Consider the following 22,404-nt stretch of genomic DNA (forward strand, 5'->3'; position numbering starts at 1 on the left):
GCACGAAATGTTACTTTAATCCGATTGATGTGAACCATTTGCACTTTAGAAGTTATTTGAAAACGTCTATCACAGTAGATACACGAGTAAATGTTACAAATCATTGATCAAAGGGGACAATCTTTTTTGGACTCGAGGAAGATCCATAGTGATATTTTGTAAATGTTTGGAGCTGGGATTGTTTTCAATTTTGACTAAAACATTGGCGAATTTTCCCTATGGTGGGGGATTTCAACAATAGGGAACATGTTTTTACAATGAGAGGAGAAAATTTTTTAAAAAGATATCAGAGACAACGTTTTACACAGAGAATGGTTTGTGTGTGGGATGATCTGGTGGTGGATATTTACAACCTATAGAAGACATTTGGATAAGTAAATGAATATCAAATGTTTGGAAGGATATGGGCCAAGTACACACAGGTGGGATTAGTTTAGTTTGGGATTAGGACTGGCATGGACTGGTTGGACCGAAGGGTCTGTTTCCACGCTGTATCACTACATGACTCTAGGACTATTTATCATTTTTTCTCAATATTAAACAGTGCTGTAGTGATCCTTGAATGAACTGTTGATGTTAAGGTTGTGTCTGAGACTCTGTGAATATTTCCTTCAATGAGAGGAGTGACGAGTTCTCCAGGTTACTCAACTGAAAAATAAACTTTTCTCCAGCATTGTTGCTGAGTAGATTTGTTTCTGAGGAGGCGGTGGTTATGGTTTGCAGTTGGTTTTCCACCAACTGGCCAACAGTGAGACAAAATATCTTTGATCCACTGCAGAAACTCCACCTCTTTCCAGTAAATGAAACTGGGAACTCAAGGACCTTTTCTGCTGTCAGCTTAATTGCTGCCAACTATTGTATCTGGCCAATTAAAGGGAAAATGAATCAACTAAAGTAACATCCTACGAAACATGCTATATTTTCCCATTTATTCACAATGGACACATTTCACTTGGCATTTCTTCATAAAAAAGGAAAGTCACTGAATACAGCATTCACTGTATGACTATCAGAAAACAGGACATTGACGTTCCGGTTAGTTCAGCCTGTTTATTGAGTATCTTTAAAGCTCCTGAATATGAAGTTAATGGATCCAAAATCCCACCTTGCAGTAATATTTGTTATCATCTCAAAGTAAATTAATAAACTTGAATTGGTTCAAACTCACATCACTTGTTACACCATTCTCTGATTCATGCATCTCTTTAAAACTGAGTGGGTTAATGGCGAATTTTTCTGGGTTTTATGAGTTAACTGCCTCTGTCAAAGCTATTAGTGAGCAGAGAAATGTTCTGTTTATGACCTACTTTTGTGGTAATGATTATTGTAATACTCCCTAATTTAACCAAACACTCCTGATCTTCCCAGACAGTTATCTGCAATGGTTTAGATGTTGAGGATTTTTTTTTTAAAGTATGGAAAGTCCTGTTCTAGTTCATTAGATGCTCTTTCAAAAGTTTACCTCGGTGTTATGTTTCACTGCCAACTCACTTTTTGTTTCTCAGGCACACAGCTTTCCTTTACTATGCATTTTAGGGTCGGAGCAATTTGAAAAAAAAAGCAAGGAGAGATATTCTGCAATGTAAGGAGGTGCTTCTAATCTCCGGGACCAAACTGTTTAGAGACACACACTCACATTCTGAACGTAATCACTTTAGACATGCTCCATATTAGGTTGCCTAAATTGAATTTCGAAACGCAGATTAGAAATGATATGCTATTTTGTAATGTGAGAGAGACTTTGAGTGACAGCAAAAATAAAGTCACGAATATTATTGAAGCTCTTTTTAGCTTTATCTGCTTGTGGTTGAAGGTAGGACTAAAGGGAGTTAACTTCTAATTGAATATTCTAAATATAATCACTTTGGACACGCTCTGTATTCAGTTGCCTAAATTGAATGTTTAAATGTTTATTATGCATTACATGTTATTTTGTAGTGCGACAGTGACTTGCAATATCCAGGGGGGAAAAGCTGGACAGTAGAAATAACGGGAGCTAACTTCCAATTGAATTTGTTTTGTTTTGTTAAAGAAAATATTTGCAACTAGCATCTGAAACAGACCTGAAGCTACTCAAATTTACTTCCAAAGAAGCTATTCAGCAAAACAAATATCCCAAGATGTGTATGTGTCCAAGTTTAAGCAGAACCTCATGTAAATACATGATTCCATGTGTTCGGGCTGTACAAACTGATACCAGGATCCAGTCTCAGCCTCCAGCAGGAAACCAACAGGCGGAAGCTGTCAGCCTGCCCCTTTCCGATGGCCATATAAATCCTGGGCACTAGACCGTAATTCAACACTCCCGGGTCGGCTCTGTTTAGAAAGATCTTGACAGAACCGTTTCCCACAAGTTATCAGAATGATTGTGTCGACACTTTTTCTCAGTTTGTTACTGACTTTCTTATCATGTGAGTGCTTTTTGTTCAAGTCTCTCTTTGTTACTGTCTCAATGTTAGTCTACCGCAGGAATGTAAAAGACACAGCCATCATTTAATCTGCATTAATGCTCATGGTTTATTTGTTTTCTTTTTAAAGGTGTCCAGTCGGAGATTGTGTTGACCCAGCCAGAGGCAGAGACTGGCCGTCCCGCAGGCAGCCTGAAACTGACCTGTAAAACCAGCGGCTTCGATCTTAGCAGCTCCGACATGTACTGGGTCCGACAGGTTCCCGGACAGGGTCTGGAGTGGCTGCTTTGGTACTATAGTTCAAACAGCAATAACTATGCACCAGCGATTAAGGGTCGATTTACTGCGTCCAAAGACACTTCAAACAACATTTTCGCGTTGGACATGGAGGACCCGAAGATCGAAGACACCGCCATCTATTACTGTGCAAGAGACCACAGCGAGAGGAACCAGGTCTGCACCGGTTCAAAAACTGCTCGAGGGAATATTTTGTCAATTCCACCATAAACTGACGGTCAGTACGAGTTTTAAATACAATTATACCAACTGTGATCTGAAGCAGACCTCAGGCTGCCTCTTACATAACGATCAAAGAGGAAATGTACCATTTAAACTAGCAAACTGGTGACACAATGGGGCAATGTTTTGGGCATGTCATATGTACTGCTAACACTTCCATCAATTAAATGCTCGGACAAAATGTTAGTTTTAATATATCTGACAGCTCAGGAAATAACTGCTAATTGTTATGTCAACTATGGCATTCATTGTAAACATGATCAGTACGAAATGGCTCTTTCAAATGAAAATTGAGACCTCGAGTAAAGAACAGATAATGAGTGTACTGGTCTCCATCATTGTGATACTCCAGTGGGTCACAGTGTTGTGCACGGCGACATCCTCATACAATAACCACTGACAAGGATTTATCTCAAGTTGGTGATTTCTACAGTGGCAGGAGCGAGAAATAATGTGAGATGCAATTTAAGTGCAATCCAGTAGTGCTAGTTTGTACAAATCTATAATTTGTTTCTACCTTCTTCGTGTTGATTGTCAAGTTAAATGTAGACCAAACCTGGATAAGTATTCCAAGCTTTCAAAATACAATGAAGAGTAAAAGCTGAAATAATGCACCAAATCATTTTAAGAGGAGTCTGAATCACTGCTTTCCAGGAAGTGAACAAATTGTCTGCATTTTACAGTTTACAGTCTGTCATAGTATTTGACACAACGTGTCTCACAGTGATATAACTGGAGAGACACTGCAATTATGATCAATACAAAAACCTATTCAGCCTCCATTGTTTGAAACTAGTCAGTGATTACTTCGACAAACCGTTTTAACCTACAGTGCAGTGTTAGTTCTGTGGGGTTTAATGCCAGTATCACTATTTAATTTGTAAAAGTGTTGGGTAATTATCGATACACCAGTTGGGGATTTTGAGAATCAGCTCATGTGTTACTCTGTGAAGTATAAAACAGTATTACAATTTATCAAGAATGATCAGAATTCACTAGCGCAATTATGTGATGAAGATTTATCGTGACTTTATTTTGCCTGTGGTTCTGAACATTGAAAATGATGGTAGATTTTTGATTTATTTTATTCAGGGCTAGTTATTGTGTAACCCAGTCCAGAGAATGTAACACTGTGACGAACTTGGCTACTGGGGCCAAGGGACCATGGTGACAGTGACTTCAGGTAAGAACTTTAAACTTTCTTAGTGACTTTTTAAAAAACTTTCTATTCATGCGACTAATTTCTGAATTAAATGAAACTCAGATTCTGTGCTGGGTTTGGTTTGGTTCTGATTAATTTTTATTCACGCTGATTATAGACTTCAGTTAAGGCTCAGCAAATATTTATAATGGTGATGATGGAGTCAGTTGCTCGGTGTTCTGTTTTTTTGATCAGATGGGCATTCTGTGTGGCTGGGTTACTTGAAACACCTAATGTCTCTTAATCAGTCAGCTATAAATAATGTTTAATGTCAGTGACACCCTGACTGTGAGTTTTATTATCAACAACAAATGCAAGAATTCAAAGATGTTCGAGATATTACCAAACATGATTAAAATATGCTAAAATATCATTATTCATTTCTTGAATACATGTTCTTACCATGATTATATTTTCACATTTATTTTGTTAATTAGTTGATGACAAGCAGGTTAGAAACAGTCATAGAATTTTCTTGAGGTGCTATATTTCATTCTGTTGATTAGATTCTGAGTTTGTTTTACTTGATTCTTTTGAATTGAGTTGATTGGAGTTTGGCTTTGTTTTAGTTGATTCGGTTGAACTGTGTTGATTGGATTCTGACTTTGCTTTTACTTGGTTTTGTTGAATTGCGTTGATTGGTTTTTGAAATTGTTTTATTTGATTCTGTTGAATTGAATTGGTTGGATTCTGATTATGTTTCATTCAAATCTGTTGTTTTGAGTTGATTGGATTCTGATTTTATTTTCCTTGATTCTGTTGAATTGAGTTGATTGGATTCTTATTCAGTTTGTGAAATTGATCAGCGTTTTCATGCTTTCTGTACTTGGTGTTTTCTTTCTGGTGAGGAGATTGACTCTCTGGATTACTGTTCATTACCAATATTTGTGAAGTTCTTTTGTTTTTCATGAATCATTTCTGCATTTGTTGAACTTATATGACACATTTTTCTCTGCTTGATTGAAAATATTACATCCATTTGTTACGGTCTGAAAACCAACTTAAGGCAGAAACCCGGAAGTGAGACATGAAAAAAATAAGTTTTTAGTGCATTGACTTTTTTAAAAAAAACTCAGTTCTAATTGTAAACTAACTGAAAATTTGGGACTAAAATCTGAAACTGCAGAATTGATCAGATTATGTAATTGAAACTAACTTAAAATTATAATGTGGTAATATTTGTCCATTCAGTAATTTTGTTTTGACCATGAAGTGATTAATCAAAATATGCCTTCAACCGCTCTACTGTGTGCTGCACAGGATTGTCATGATCAAGAAGGGTGTGCAGGTTGGAAATAAGTTAAACTGTTGCCAGAAACGTTACAGCTTTAAGTGTTAAGTTCCCTCACAAACAAGGTTGCTGTTATGACTTGTTATTTCTATTAAATTTAATCATTAGTTTGCTTGATACTGAGTAGCTTTGTTAGACTTCAATTTGTTTTTTTTTGTGAGGTTACATCATGTTCTTGGTTCTGTTGAAAATGTTTGTAGAACTAGTTCTGCCGCAAAAACAGTGTTGTGATCTGGTGATCGTTGATCTGTTGAGGAGGGTCTGTGCTTGGGGAACATTAAATGTGTTATATTTGGGAAACCGTTTCTGGTTTCTACATTGTTTTTGCAATGTTAACACGGTTGGTGACAGTGAACCGCTCCAGGTTCCTCATTCAATGCAATCGGCATGCGAGTTGAAATTTCATAAAGCCTATTATTAAGTGAAAGGCAAATCGCAAAGGTTTTAGAAATGAAGGGAAAACAGATACCTTCGGGCGCCATTTTTACTTGAAATAAATAATGAAGGATTAATCTAATCCATGCTTTACAATCCAAATTCAGAAGTCCACTATCTAGTTCAATCACAAGGTCTGTCTTTAAACAGTTTACAAGTCATAGAGAAATAGAAATAGAATTTCAAAAGTCTGATGTTCCAATAGTTCTTGCTCTTGAGCAAAAATGCCATGACTGTTATAATTGATCAAGAAACACCTTTCAATTCCGCTGTACACTACATACTTATTTTTCTGGCTGGAAAAGATCATTGGCAAAGACCATTTGGAAATTCTGCACAATTCTATGAAGAACTGATCAGTTTCACTGCTTTGATCAGTTTCACGCGTAACTTGAGTTAATTAATTGTTATGTCCCTGATTAAACTGGATTTTCAGGATAAAAATAAAACATTAACTGAATTATTTAATCTGCACAGTGTTTTAGGTGTTCCCAATCAGTGCATTTTAAATAAATAGTTACATTTTACAACAAAATATCAAGTGAAGTCATTCTTTCAGAAACAACTGCTATAGTGAATTATGTGACCAAGGCCAAATTTCGAATTAATTAAAATAATCCACCCATGAACTCGCAGGGCAGCATGGTGGCTCAGTGGTTGGCACTGCTGCCTCACAGCTCCAAATTCGATTCCACCCTCTGGTGACTGCCTGTGTAGAGTTTGTACATTCTCCCTGTGTCTGCGTGAGTTTCCTTCGGGCGCTCTGGTTTCCTACTACAGTCCAAAAGATGGGCAAGTCAGGTGGTTGTGCAATTTAGCACAGCCGTAGTGTTCAGGGATGTCTAGGTTAGAGTGCATTAGTCAGGGGTAAATATAAATTAAGGGGAATGGGTCTGGGTGGGCTACTTACTGTTCAGAGGGTCAGTGTGGAATTGTTGGGCCAAATGGCCTGTTTCCATACTGTAAGAACTCTATTCTTAAAACCATGGGAGTACTTGCTGCAAATGCAGAGAATTCATTTTACATCGATGTGTTCAGACGTATGCAGAGTTCACAAATTTGCAGAAGACATGAACTAGAGGATAACAGAGCACATTGTTTATTCAGACACTGAAAATAGAGTAATATTTATTTTAATTAATATACTTGACCGATTTATTGCAATGTAGTGATCGGAAGGAATCTGCTCACATTAGTTAAGTGTGACAATCATTTAGATTAGATTTCCTGCAGTATGTATCGGGCCATTTGGCCCAACAAGTGTACACTGACCGTCTGAAGAGTAACCCACCCAGACCCATTGCGCTACCCTATATTTACCCCTGACTAATGAACCTAACACTATGGACAATGTAGCATGACCAGTTCACCTGACATGCACATCTTTGGATTGTGGGAGGAAATCCACACAGACACAGGGGAGATTGTGTAAACTCCACATAGGCAGTCACCCAAGGCTGGAACCGAGCCTGGGTACTGGATCTGTGAGGCAGCAGTGCCCACATTTACTTAGACATCTGTTAAAGCGGGCAACTCCAGACAGAAGCATGTTTTCAATTCATATCTTTTGAAACATTTTCGTTCATTAAAAGCAGTTAACAAGAAAATGACCTTGCCCTAATTCCTTCAACAGAAATGCTTTCCACACTGGAATGCGGTATTGACTTTATGCAGTGCATTAATCCTCTGGTTAGTTCCTCTGATGAATGTTCAATTACAGTGAATATATTTGATGTGAGGAGTTGAGCAATGTATCCTCTCGGATTAAGTCTGTTGTACAGTTTGTTGCAGTGCTACCTCTGACTAACTTGTCAACGGTCCTGACCATTTGTAAATTGTCCAGTTCTGATCCCTGAATCTCAGACAGTTCAATTTCATCTCGTGCTTCAAAACCACTTTTATCGGCCAGAAATACAATATTGGATTAGGTGCCTCAGAATTGAGAGCACTGACTAAGTTGTTCCAATCAGAACGAACATTTCAGGAACAAAAGGCAGTTAGCAAGAGTTTTGAAATTGGTTGTTGGCAACAAGAGATATTTGATTGAGTGAGGCAGAGGGAAATATGCTGTACATTTTCTTTGTGCCTCAGTTATGCAGGACATGTTTCGTGGCACAATGTAGAATCAGAATTTTTTTGTATCTTATTATTTGAAAACCTATTATCAGCTTTTAATGTCACTGGCAAAGGTCATATTACACTACAAAACATTTTAATCTTTTTCAAACTAAGTAGACCATCTGGTGCAGTAACATTCACAGGGGAAAGAGGAAGGGCGTTCGGGGTTGGAATCCAGTGACAGTGAATTGATGGCAATGCAATTCCTATTTTATTCCTCTGTAGTTCCCATAGAGTTTGAACAATTTGGAGCTGCTGTCAAAGTATTCTTGGATAAATGTTGAAATGTTACTTTCATTGTACAAACATTCTGGAACAATCCCTGGTTTTTGGAAGGTGTTAATAAAGGTGTTTATGTACTGTCAAAACAGTTGGGCTGTGTTCTCCGTGATAGTGTCAAGCTCATTGTGTTCAGGTCTGTTGTGATGTAGTAGTGTCCCTGATTCTGTGCCAGGTGGCCTGTGTTCACTTACAACCTGTTAGAGAGGTATGTAACACCATCTCTTATCAGGTTACTTCAGTGCAGGAAAGCAGTTTGAAATATTTGGGTGTTTGTTGGAATTCCACTCACAGAGGCCAGTGAAATCTATTCAATCGCTGTCCTGACTTGTGTCTCTTAGATATTAAACAGAATTTTGGTGGTTAGCAGCTTTTTCCAGATCAATGTTTGTTCACAAGCTTTTGGGCATTGCTAGATGGGGTTAATGGAGTAAGTGTTCAAAGAAATCCCAGCTTTTGACTTGCTGTTCTAACAATATCATTTATAACTAAACCAATATGAATCATTTTTGAAGCATATTTGATGAGATTATGCTTAGGCTGTTTTACTTTATATTAATCCAGTGCTGTCACTGAATTTCATTGTTCAGTACGGTGGGGGTTCCGCTGAATCCAACACTTGCAGCAGATGGAGATAGCTTTTCAGTTGGTCTTCAATTGCTATCTCAGACCATCCAGTACCTCTGCTAAGAATTCTTTTTCCAACAGGATTCAAGCCAACGTAATCACTGTTTATCTCAACAGGTGTGAGCTCTTGTGTCAAAAACATGAAAACAATTTGGTGAAGAGGGGGTCTCTGGGTCCGAAAGGTTAACCTTGCCTTCTCTCTACAGGAGCTGCTAGACCTGCTGAGTTTCTTCAGAAATTTCTGTCTTTTATTTTGGTTTTCTAGCATTTAAAATTTGTTGTTTCATTGAAAAAAGTTCTGTTCGATTAAACACGTTCTTCGGAGAGAAGATGCATTTGACCAAATTGTGAATGTTCAGAGATATTAAATATCAGAGAAGCATTGAATTTGAGCACCCTGATCTCGAGCTGTAGTTTCACAAAAAACTATTATGAAGTGACAACACACTCCAGAGTGCAGTGGCTGCTGTAATTGGGTGGAAGTTATTTTGATCACTCAAATAGAGAATGTCAATGATCCCGTTACAAATAATCAACAGAAGTTTTTTTTAAAGCATGTGTGAAACAATTAATTTGTTGAAATATTTTAATAAAAAGTGTTCACCACCAGTGCTAGCTTAATGAATGACACAATGATAGGAAGGTAGGGGCAAGAAGAGGCCACTCAGCCCCTCGAGCTGTTCCACCACTTACTTAGATCATGGAGCATCTGTGAGCTAAATCCACAGGTCTCCCTTTGGCTAAAACTCTTTAACACCTTTGATTAACAAGCAAAAACTATCCCAGATTTATTGATTTGACTGCCCATAACAAAGGGAGACATTCCTGTGAGTACTGTGACACAATGAGGCTGGAATTAATTGCTCATGAAAGTAAACTTTAAATCTCTGACAATTTCCAATTGAAACATCCCAATTATCATATTTCATTAATTTAACACTATACTTCCCTGGAATAAAGAAATATAATGTGTAATTGCCTTGCTAAAAATGAGGGAAGCTTCATTCCTATTATATGATTCAGAAATAGCTCTGTTCATTCAGTGAAAACACAGTCAAATCACACAAAAGGAAACCATGTCATCTTGTGTAGACACACAAGTGCCTCAAATAATTTACAATTGTTCCAGTGGTTGTTTGAATCTCTAGGCAGGTGTGGAAGTGTCAGACTTTTTATATTGCCTTGAGAAACCAGTTATCATCAGTCTATTTGAATTGCTGAAGTTTGTGTGGTATTAGCACATTCACAGCGCTGTTAGGAAGTGAGTCCCATGGCTGTGATTGAGGAAGAGGAAACGGGCAGGGAAATAGTTGAGAGTCAAGTTGAAGTCTGATTTGGAGGAAACCTTTCAGGAGAAGCATTTACATGCATGTGCGCCCTTATCCTCAAGTATCACAATTTTGGAACATGCTGTCGAAGGGGCATGCAAAATGGAAGCTGCAGAAAGCCCCTCGGCCCCTCTAGAAGGTGATTCCATTCATGGGATCATCATTAATCTTGCTGCTCACCAGTCTTCCCAACACACCGATAACATTGAACCTGATTGTTTACTGTTCAGCAAAAGAATCGTGAACCTTTGGAATTCTCCACCACAGAAATTGATTGAGGACAAAACATTAAATGATTTCAATAAGGAGATAGATTCCTTCAATTCTTAAAAAAATGCGACAGGTATGTGGGAGAAAGGGAAACAGGCTACAATATTGGTTGAAAGCCATGAAAACATTGAATGGGACATGGTTTGTAGGTTTGTAAGTTTGCACGTAATGCCAACGTTGGTGGTATAATTGGCAGTGAAAGTCATCTAAACGTACAATGAGATCTTGATCAGCTGGGCCAATGGGCTGAGGAGTGGCAGATGGAGTTTAATTTAAATGAATACGACGTGTTGCTTTTTGAGAAGATAAGTCAGGTCACAACTTACAGAGTTAAATGTAGGGAACTGGGTAGTGATGTTAAACACAGGGCCCTGATGGTCCAGACTCATAGATTCTTACAGAGTTAATGGTAGGGCACTGGATAGTGATGTTGAACACAGGACCCTGAGGGTTCAGACTCATAGATTCTTGAAAGCGTTGTCTCAAGTAGCTAGTGTGTTGAAGGTGTTTGGCACATGTACCTTCATTGGTCAGAGCACTGAGTGCAGGAGTTAAGGGTTCATGTTGTAACTGTCCAAAACATTGGAATGAACTGCCAGAGGAAGTGGTAAATGCAGAGATAGGTCCAACATTTAGAAGACATTTGAACAGCTCCAGGAACTGGATCGATCTGGATGGATATGGGCCAAAGGCAGGCAAGTGGAATTAGTTTAATTTGGGAACTCTGGTCAGCGTGGATGGGCTGGACCAAAGGAACAATTTCTGTGCTGTAAGACTTTATGACTCACTGACTTTATATTGGAGTAGGCTCAAAGTTGGAAGGTGGTGAGCAAGTGAGGGGCTAGATTGGGCATGTGGGAGAGTTTGGGCTGGTAGGCTGTGAGTTGTTGGCTGGCTGCTGGGTAAGCTTGCATGCACTCTGTCTGATCACAGGATAATTTGTTTGAATTGTGCTTGGTAGGTGAGGGGTAGTTTGAGCTGAAATGCAGGAGGTCTGTCTTTGCCAGGCAGGTTTATGGAGAAGTGGGCAGGATGCCAGGCTGGTTAGTGTAGAGGTGGGCAGAGTGCCAGGATGTTTCGGGGGTGGAAGGTCACTGTAAGGAAGTGACAGGTGGACGTGTTGTCAAAATGCAAAGCTCGGAGTCTGGCAAAATGGTAGGTTGTAAAGCACAGATGTGAAAGGAGCTAGAATGCAATGTACACAGGTTGACTTGGGTAAGATGAGAGGTCAGTGATCAAGGGCTGAGGTCATGTCTTGGGTAGTGGGCTTTTGTCAGAGGTTGTGAAAATGATGATGCCAGGTCCAGTCAGGGCCAGATTCACCATGGGCCAGGTGCAGGGCGGCAGGAGTGTAAATGAGTGAAAGGAATTGAGATCATATGTCCATCTGGAATATAGAATATAGAACATTACAGTGCAGTACAGTCCCTTCAGCCCTCGATGTTGTGCTGACCTGTGGAACCAATCTGAAGCCTATCTATCCGACACTATTCCATTTTCATCCATATGTTTATCCAATGACCTTTTAAATGTCCTTAAAGTTGGCGAGTGTACTGTTGTTGCAGGCAGTGGGTTCCATGGCCCTACTCCTCTCTGAGCAAAGAAACAACCTCTGACATCTATCATCTATGTCCTCTCCTGCTAGCCATCACTATTCAAGGAAAAAGACTTTCACTGTCCACCCTCTGTTTATCTTTTATGTCTCAATTAAGTCACCTCTCAACCTTCTTCTCTCAAACAAAAACAGCCTCAAGACCCTCATCCTTTCCTAATTAAACCTTCCCGCCATACCAAACAACATCCTGGTAAACCTCCTCTGATCTCTTCCAAAGCTTCCACATTCTCTCTATAATGTGGTGACCAGAACAGTGTGGGCGGCACGGTGGCACAGTGGTTAGCACTGCTGCCTCACAGCGCCTGAGACCCGGGTTCAATTCCCGCCTCAGGCGACTGACTGTATGGAGTTTGCACGTTCTCCCCGTGTCTGCGTGGGTTTCCTCCGGGTGCTCCGGTTTCCTCCCACAGTCCAAAGATGTGCAGGCCAGGTGAATTGGCCATGCTAAATTGCCCATAGTGTTAGGTAAGGGGTAAATGTAGATGTAGGGGTATGGGTGGGTTATGCTTCAGCGGGGCGGTGTGGACTTGTTGGGCCGAAGGGCCTGTTTCCACACTGTAAGTAATCTAATCTAATACTCCCAAGTGCGGCCACACTAGAGTTTTGTACAGCTGCAGCCTAACCTCGTGGTTCTGAAACTCAGTCCCACTATCGATGAAAGCCAACACAAAGTATGCCTTCTTAACAACTCTATCAAACTGGCTGGCAACTTTTAGGGATCTATGTACATGTTCACCGAGATCTCTCTGCTCAGCTACACTATATGGATGGCCTTGGGTGTGTTTTGTGTGATAGGGGTTGTGTGTTCCGGGCATGAATGGGTGTCTCGCAGGGTAGGGTTTGTCAATGTGAGTGGAAATTTAGGTCTAGACAGAGTAAGTGCAGTGGTTAGTCTGAAAGATGAGGTTTGGTGGTGAACTGTGTGTCAATTTGATAGTTATAAAAGTTAAAGATTACTCGTTCATTTCTCAAATCATATTTACGTAAATACTCAGCTGTAACACTCCAAAGTCTCTGAACCTTAATGGTCCTCCATTTTTCAGAGGCCTCCAGAATTCAGATAATTGTAAATTAGATGTTTCAACTTCCAGACAATTGGCATGAGTTCAGCCGTGACAGCTATCCTCCCCGTCCCAGTGCTCAGCTCCTGCCTCTGCTGCTGCTGCAGTGACCTTCCTCCCAGAGAGAACATTCTGCCTTGCATTGATAAGTGAGGAGCTGATTTCCAAGTATGGGGACAGCAAACACGAGGGGACACAACTTTAAAGTGAGGGGAGATAGGTATAAGACAGATGTCAGAGGTAGTTTCCTTACTCATTGAGTAGTAAGGGTATGGAATGCTTTGCCTGCAAAGGTAGTAGATTCGCCAAGTTTAAGTGCATTTAAGTCGTCATTGGACAGGCTTGGATGCTGCCTGAACTGCTGTGCTCTTTCAGCACCACGAATCCAGAATCTGGTTTCCCGCATCTGTAGTCATTGTTTTTACCTAGGCATATAGATGTACATGGAATAGTGTAAGTGAGATGGGCTTCAGATTAGTATGACAGGGCAGCGCAATATCGAGGGCCGAAGGGCGTGTATTGCACTGTAATGTTCTATGTTCTATGATTCACTCTGATTTCTCTCCGTGGGTACTGCCAGCGGTTGGGTATTTCCAGCAGCACGGTACCTAGTGGGACAGCATGCTGGTTCCGTGGTTAGCGCTGCTGCCTCACAGTGCTAGGGACTCGGGTTCCATTCCAGCCTCGGGTGACTGTCTGTGTGGAGTTGGCACTTTCTCCCCATGTCTGTGTGCGTTTCCTCCCACAGTCCAAAAATGTGCAAGCTGGGGGAATTGCAAATGTTGTGTTCAGTGATTTGGGAGGTAAGGTGCATTAGTCAGGGTTAACTGTAGCATAATAGGGTAGGGGAATAGGTCTGGATGGGTTACTTTTCAGAGGGTGGGTGTGGACTTGTTGGGCCAAATGGCCTGTTTGCACACACTGTGGAATTTCGATGAATTGCATTTCCTTGGTTTGTATTTTGTGAAACTTCTCTGCTCTTCACAGCAATCCAGTGGAAGTGTCAGTTGGTGAGATCTTCAAACAGTTACTGGGGTGGGATCAGGATGTTCTTCTTCCGAAATTATATGGTAATGGTCAAGGTCAAGGGCATGTTTCTAAAGAGGGAACCAATGATCATGATCAGCAACTGGTAGGAAACAAAGATAAACCCCAGTTATGTTGTAGACTTCAGTGGGAGCATACTGGCAAACGTTTACGGCTGAGGATGTATTTGAGTAACTGATAAAGTCAAATGAACAGAAACTAACATGCTCAATTGGTCATTCTATTGTAGCGACACCATCTCCCCCCACGCTTTATGGCCTGGTCTCCTCCTGTCAGGAGCACGACACCGGTTCTGCGACCTTTGGTTGTTTGGCGATGGACTATTCCCCTGACGTTACCAAGGTAACCTGGAAGAAAGGTGGGGAGCTAATCACGACTGGATTTAAGACTTACCCATCAGTGAGAAACAAGAAGGGAACCTACACCCTGAGCAGCCAGTTAACCCTGCCTGGGTCAGCGGCAGATTGCCCCAGCAAAATCTACTGTGAGGTTCAACACAGCGGGTCACACAAGAGCAAAGAAATGCCATGTCCAGGTACGTGTTGTGGGAACTGAGATAAACAGAGCATCTGGGATTAATATGAAGAAGGCATTATTTATAACCGTTTTCACAGAATCACCTTATACAGCACAGGAAAAAGGCCCTTTGATCCATCCAGTTCACGCCTATCAATAACAGCCACCTAACTATTCCAGTCTCATGTGCCAGCACATGATCCATTGCCTTGTGTGACTTGCCCTTGCAAGGATGCATCTGAATACTTCATACTTATTATGAGGGGCTCAGTCCCTACATGACTTATAGGTGCTGAGCTCCAGGCTAACACCACCCTCTGTTTGATTTGGTTTTCCCCTGAGGTCCACTTGGAAGCTCCTGGCCTTACCTTCACCCTGTGCCCCTGAGGCATTGATCAATCCATCAAGGGGAAAGGTTTCATCCAGTTTACCCTGTCTATGCCTAAAATAATTCGAGACATCATGATAATCTTCTCCCTAATTCTCCTCTGCTCCAGGGAAAACCCCTGTCTATCTAAACTAGTTTCATAACGAAAACCCTCCAACCCAGGCAAGATCCTGGCAAATCTCATCAATACTGCCTTCAGTGTAATCACATTCCTTCAATAACATGCACACAACGCTTCAGTATGGCCTAACCAGTGTTCTATTAAGTTCCAGTAACATCTCCCTACTCTTCATGTCAATGTCTCGGCTCATAAAAGCAAATATCCTCCCAATTTCTTAGCCTCTTTATCCAGACGACACAGTACTATAGGGGATCGGTGGGTACATGCACCAAAGATCCTCAGTCCTTTCCAGGGTTCCACCATTCAAAACGTCACACCTCACAGATTCTTCTGCCGAATTACATCACCTTACATTTATCCAGAATAATTTCCATTTGCAACTTCTCTTCACATACAACCAACCCTTTTATATCCTCCTGCAATCTATGTTCATGACTTACCAACATGACAGCTTTCATTTCATCTGTGAATTCACTGGTTAATCCTCCTAAATTTGAGTCTTAATCATTGGTATGTAAGAGAAATAGCAAGGAAATCAACACCAATCCCTACAGAACACCAGGAGACATAGATTTCCAGTCACGCAGAAACCCGATGACTATTATCCCCTGCTCCCACCACTCAGCCAGTTCTAGATCCAATCTGTCAAATTAACTCCGATCCCATTGACTCTGATTATTTCTATCATCTGGACATCGAGTTATCTCTCTGAAAACTACTAGCAAATTGTTACACATGACTTCCTCTCAATAAAACCGTGCTGAAAATTCTTGATTTATCTTCCAAATGAAGACTAATTTCACTTCTCAATAGTTTCCTTACCACTGAGACTAGCTTGACAGATCTGTGTTTTCATTATTTATACCTTCCTTCGTCCTGCATAACAGTGCAACGTTGGCTGATCTACACTCACTTGGCACAACTGCTGTGGCCAGACAGGAATTCTAAATTATTGTCAGCGACCCAACTATTTCATCCTTTGCATCGCTCAACCGCTCGGTATACTTTTCATCTGCCCTGGAAATATAACCACTTTTCATTCAGCAAGACAACACAGAACATCACGTCATGTGTCCTAATTTCTGCAAACGACATCACAACACCCCTCCATGATTTCTGTCCCCACATTGTCCCTCTTACTAGTGAACACTGACACAACACGTTCGTTTTGACCACAACCTAATCCTCCGGCTCCACTCCAATAATAACACTTAATGGGCATTACTGTTTCCCGAATAATTCTTTTATTATGAATGAGTGTGTAACTTTAAAAAATATTTTCCTTTATTTTGACTGCTATTATTTTCTCATGGTCCCTTTTGCTCTTCTAATTCCTTTGTCTTTCAAACTCCCCCTTGCACGTTCTGTATTCCATACTAATTTCTATTGTTTTGAGATTTCAATATAGACCGGAAGCCTCCCTTGTTTCTCTTTATCTCACCCTCCATCCCCTTTGGTGTCCAGAGCCCGCTGCATTCTTGGTCCCATGCAGTGGCTTCCTGGGAAATGTCCTTCCTGTGATTTTCCTATCTCTTTCTTAAATGTGTCACACTGCTGTGACTCAGATTTACCAATAAGTGTCAGCTTCCAGTCCACTCTGGTCAAGTCATTACCTGATCTTACTAAAATTGTCCTTCCCCTTTTCAGAACGTTGGGCCAATTTCTATTCCTTTGCAGTACAATCTGAAATCCAACTGATTTACGATCACTCTCTGCAAATTGCTCCACCATTGAGGTTTTACCCACTGGGTCGACTTCATTCCCGAAAGGAAAGTCCAGGTTCACCCCTCTCTTTCAAGGTCTGGATTAAAATTCTCAGTATTAAACACATTCTTTGTTAAAATATTCTCCTGGGGGCATTTTCAGAATTCTGCTCCCTCTAAATTTTTGACAAAATGAATATCCAAGCCTATGCTGAGGAAGTTAAAAACCTCTTTTCTCATTCCCCTATTTGATTTACATTTCTCTGAAATTTGCCCATGTATCTGCACTTGGTCTTTTGGACCTACAGTAAGGTCTATTGTGCTCTCACAGTAATTATGTTTGCTGTATTTTGGTTTTGAAGTACTGTCCATTTGCTTTTGTTCGAGGAGGTATCCATAGTTTCATTTCTCTTTACAGCCTAAAATACTCTTGTCAGAATTGCGACAGAAGCAACATTCTGTACCCCACACCCCCGCCCCCATCCTTTTCCATCTTTCCCTGTCTCGCCTGAAGGCACGCAATCCTGGAATATTGAATAGCCCACTCCTGCCCCGCTCTCAATATGTCTCCGTGATAGCAACCGTGTCATTTCCTCATTTATAACCGGTATTTCACCTGCCTTGTTCATCAGACTCTGTCATTAAAACGAATACCATCCAACATTGCTATCTCCCTTCTGATGTTACCGGCCTATAGTTTCTATGCCTCCTTGACTCCCTTGCTGTGTCCTATAATTTTAGCCTTTCACATCGTCCTGCTGATCTTTCTGTGTGGATCCCAGCTTCTCCAGCACTCTGCACAATTATGATTCTTGTATCCATTAACCACAAGAAAACTTAATATATGAGAACTGATTGTATTTGTTATGAAATTTGTCAGATAATTTATGCGATGTGTTTCCTAAAGGTCCAGATATTCTCCCACCAACTCTTCTCCTAACTGTGAGCTCCAGTGAAGAAATCGCAAGCAGCAAGTTTGCAACCGTCGTCTGTTCAATCATCGATTTCCATCCGAAGTCAATCTCCGTGATTTGGTTGAAAAATGGCCGACCCTTGGATTCTGGCTTCTCCACGTCTCCCGTGTGTGAGGCGAACGGCAACTTCTCGGTGACGAGTCGGCTGATGGTCCCTTATGGTGAATGGTTCAACAGCGCAGTCTATACCTGCCAGGTCAATCATGGAGAGATCATTCAAAGTAAAAACATCACCGCACTCCAGGGTAAGAGACACACACTGAGAGAGCTACAAATCACTCTGAACTCTGATGTGAATCAAACATACTAATTTATCAGACATAGTAAACAGCACGATACAGCTTCTTGTTTCCCAACATGCCACATATCTCATTTCAGTTTGAGTGTTACATTAGCATTGCTCATAATTCAACATTTTGGCAAGTCAGAAAAGCATGTTTCCGCTGTGTTGAAGATAGATATATAGACAGAGAGCTTTGTTAAATAGTTTGTTGCCTGACCATGCTGGGAGAGGCATTCAGAGTGCTGAATCCTTGCCTGGTAACCGCTTCAAAGGTAGGTTTGGGGGTGGAGGGGGAATATTGGATAGATATCTGATTGAAACATAGAAAATACTGAGAGACTGAGGTCGAGTGAACATGGGATAGATGTTTTGACTGGTAGGCGAGACTAGGACCCAAGGGCACAGTCTCAGGGTCAAAGGGGCACCGTTTCGAACTGAGATGTGGGGAGAAATGTCTTCAGCCAGAGGGTGATGAGGCTGTGGAACTTGTTGCTGCAGAGGGCTGTGGAGGCCAGGCCATTGTGTGTATTCAAGACAGAGATAGATCGGCTCTTGTTTAGTATGGGGAGAAGACAGTAGAATGGCTTTAGCCCGAAATGTCGATTTTCCTGCTCGTCGGATGCTGCCTGACATGCTGTGCTTTTCCAGCATCATTCTGATCTAAACTCTGGATTGGCCGAACAGCCTTATTCTGATGCTCTATCTTATGATGTTGTAGTCTCAAAATGACGTGGTTAAAATATGCAGTGACCCTTGAAAATAAATCAAAATGCGTTCAATGCTCAGGAATGACCTGTTGGCCTTGGACACTCTACGACATCGATTTTTTATCTGGTACTGAGCTCTTTAACTTTATTTATGGGATCAGACCACAGACCAAGTGGGTATCACATTTGATGAACTGGAATAAACGTGATCTCACTGAGCTTCTTTAAGATGCTCTCTGTAATTAGTGGATGAGGCAGGAGAATAAATTCTGGTAAGAACACTCCAATAGGGATGAATGAACTAGGAACTCGAGACAGGCTGATTTAGCCTGGTTTGGGGTGGCGATGTTTACACAGTGAGTAGCGGATGTCTATAAAACTAATGTACATTTCCATCGCGTTTGTAGATTAATTTAAGACATTTTTGTTTGTTTTTTTTCTCCCCTGCTCTATGAAGAAATTAAAAAATGCACCTTAGTAAATAAGTGAAAGTACAGACCAGTCATGAACTAACTGAATGGAGGGAAAGACTTAAGGAGATGGGTGTCCTTCTCGATATCCAATACTATACTCAATGTCTTGTTTTCCAATCTACTCCAAACACAGCTCACGAGGAACAATGACAAAAATTAGAGAATGACATCACACCAATAACGCAAAGTATTTTTGATCATTAAATATAATGAACAGAATTTCCATGGCTGTTCACCGCTCCTGTAACACTATAGAACTCTGTAAAGAGAATAATTATTATTTATTGGAATTTGTCCAAAATTTGGGATGTGATTTGGCAGTCAGCGTGACCAGCAGCATTTGCACCTAAGGGTTATGAACATGGAAATGAACTCATTATATTCAGATTACTCTTATCACAAGTATCAATAGATTGTCTTAAGTGAGAGACAAACTCTGAAAGAAAGGTAATTCCATGGGTTAAATGATGGTATCTTCGATGAGTTGACTTTTTTCACAGGTTTCACTTGTTACAAAGCCAGTGTTCTTTCGGAATAATTACACAGGGTATGTTATAGATAATTACAAATGCTTTCACAAATCAAAATACATCAACAATAGTAAGCATCGTTTCAGCAATAGTTGGAGTTGCCATTTTGAAGGTGGTGTCTTCACCCTGTGAAGAAGGAATCTGAAGATTGGCTGTTTATATCATAAAGGGGCATTTTTCATTGACTTTGATTTTTGTTTCATAGAAGATACCGAGTGCCACCCTAACACCGTTAAAATCCTCCCACCGCCAGTAGAACAAGTCTTACTGGAAGCGACGGTGACGTTAACCTGCGTTGTGTCCAATCTTCCTTCTGGAGTCAACGTGACCTGGTAACAAGAAAAGAAGCCTCTGAAAACAGAGATTGCTGACCAGCCTGGACAGAATCCCGACAGTGTGATCAGCAAATTAGACATTTCTACTGAAGCCTGGCTGAGTGGCATTACTTTTGAATGTGTGGTATACCATCAGAATCTACCGACTCCGCTGAGAGACTCCATCCACAAGGAGAAAGGTGAGCGGTGAGATTAAAGCACAAAGGATCCCATGTGTAATCCAGATCCAGTTATATCAATGTCAGGCTTTGATTGGTAATGACCAAACACCGTTGGGAGTATTAATGATGCATCTGAAGGCAGGATAGTTAGGTAGCTGATTAAGAAAAAGATGGACCAAAGGATATTGTTTTCTGATTCAGTCAGATAAAGTGGGAAGAAGCCAGGGTTTTGACGTCACCATCAGCAATGACAGTTGGACAGAATGTCCTTGTTGTGGGCTGGAAACATGGAGGCAACTTTCACATTAAACTCGACTTTTTTTACTGGACAGAATGTGTACCATTCTGCTCCTTTAGTAAACAGAAGTGAATAAATCCCAAATTAAACATGGCATATTTTAATATTTAGTGAAATTGTGATATTGGTTCAGGATTTTTTTGGTTGATTTATACTTGTCTCAAATATTCTGCAGTGATTAATCCGCTGGAGCCATCAGTGTCGGTCCTCCTGCCACCAACAGAAGAAATCTCCGCTCAGAGGTTTCTCTCCCTCACCTGTTTAGTGAGAGGTTTCTCCCCCCGAGAGATCTTCGTTAAGTGGACAAACAATGACAAGCCGGTGAATCCCAGTAACTACAAGAACACCGAGGTGATGGCGGAGAGTGACAACATCTCCTTCTTCATGTACAGCCTGTTATCCATTACAGCGGAGGAGTGGGCCAGCGGTGCTTCTTACTCCTGTGTGGTGGGACATGAAGCGATTCCACTGAAGATCATCAACAGAACAGTCGATAAATCCAGTGGTAAACCGAGTTTCGTAAACATTTCACTTGCACTAATGGACACTGTTAATTCATGTCAATAAAAATCTCATTTGCATTTCATAATTCAACAGAAGTAATAAAGTTTTTTTCTTCCAGTTGTGAGTTAAATACTGAATTAATTGTTTCTCACTCTGACTTACATTGCATCTGTGTTGTTAAAGTGAATTATTAACAGGTCTAGGACGAGTGTCTTGTGCAGTTAATGTTCTCTGCTCAGATACACCCTGGGTCAGAGACAGAGTAAAGCTCACTCATTGCAGGATTCCACCAAGTACCTTATCCATCCTAAATCCCTCTGTGACAAAATCTGACAATGTCCATTTTATGTCAAGGGTAGAGCACGAGTTTTGAACTTGGTGTTCTTGATTCCCCCGATTGGACATTCTTACAAAATTCAGGTCAGTTTTAAACTGCCACATTGCACCAATTGGAAATGTAAATTTAAGACACTTTAAAATTAAACTTGATTGGAACATACCAATTATAAAGAGTGCAGAACAGTTTGAATGTCACCTTTGTTTCTGGGGAACTTCCAGGGATCTTGCACCAGCGCATGACAGAATGTATCTTCACTTTCACACCAAAGAGACTCGACAGATAAGTTGTCGTGGAGCAGAGGGGAGGGGAAAGTTGAATGGTCTGTCCTCTTGCTCCCTGTGCAGAGATTTCATGGTAGATGTCCTCTGTAATGTAACCCAGTTACTAACAGGAACAGTCAGCTTCTTGCTTACTGTCCAAAGATTTAACATTTCCCTGCAAAATAATACCTTTGAAGCATATTGGACACGCTGGGCTCTGTTAACAAATGATTAACATTGATTCCCATGATCCAAAACTGTTGTTTGCATCGTCCCGGTTTGAATTCCATAGTTTTGTCTCAGTTTTCTGGAGCATATGGGATCAATTCTGGTATTTGAATAACCGATAGCATTTTGTTTCACATACAGAACACAAGTAGACATTTTCTAATAAACATATTCAGAAATGTTATCAGTGGGGATTTGAACTCACGCCTTTTCTCTCAGAGACAGAAATTCTATCACTGCAACAGAAGAGTTGCTCATAAAACGCTTATCTCGCCAAGACGATGGGAAATGTTTCCTACAACACCAAGGTCAAATTTAATTATGGGCAATCCATTAAAATTAGAACAATAAATTAGAATAATAAAAATTTCAGTCTGGTATAAG

At 40.6% G+C, this 22,404-nt stretch overlaps 2 gene segments (V, D, J or C); both read left to right on the forward strand.

Moving 5' to 3' along the window:
- Positions 1-2,308: 2,308 nt before the first annotated feature.
- Positions 2,309-2,915, forward strand: LOC140453331 (Ig heavy chain V region-like). The segment is given in 2 exon segments: positions 2,309-2,411; positions 2,539-2,915. Coding segments are annotated over 2 exon segments (426 nt in total).
- Positions 2,916-3,988: 1,073 nt separating this feature from the next.
- On the forward strand, positions 3,989-21,257 carry LOC140453310 (Ig heavy chain C region-like). The segment is given in 5 exon segments: positions 3,989-4,110; positions 14,429-14,734; positions 17,835-18,146; positions 20,100-20,408; positions 20,864-21,257. Coding segments are annotated over 4 exon segments (768 nt in total).
- Positions 21,258-22,404: the final 1,147 nt, after the last annotated feature.

This window comes from Chiloscyllium punctatum, chromosome 27 (genome assembly GCF_047496795.1).
Source record: "Chiloscyllium punctatum isolate Juve2018m chromosome 27, sChiPun1.3, whole genome shotgun sequence".
NCBI lineage: Eukaryota > Metazoa > Chordata > Chondrichthyes > Orectolobiformes > Hemiscylliidae > Chiloscyllium > Chiloscyllium punctatum.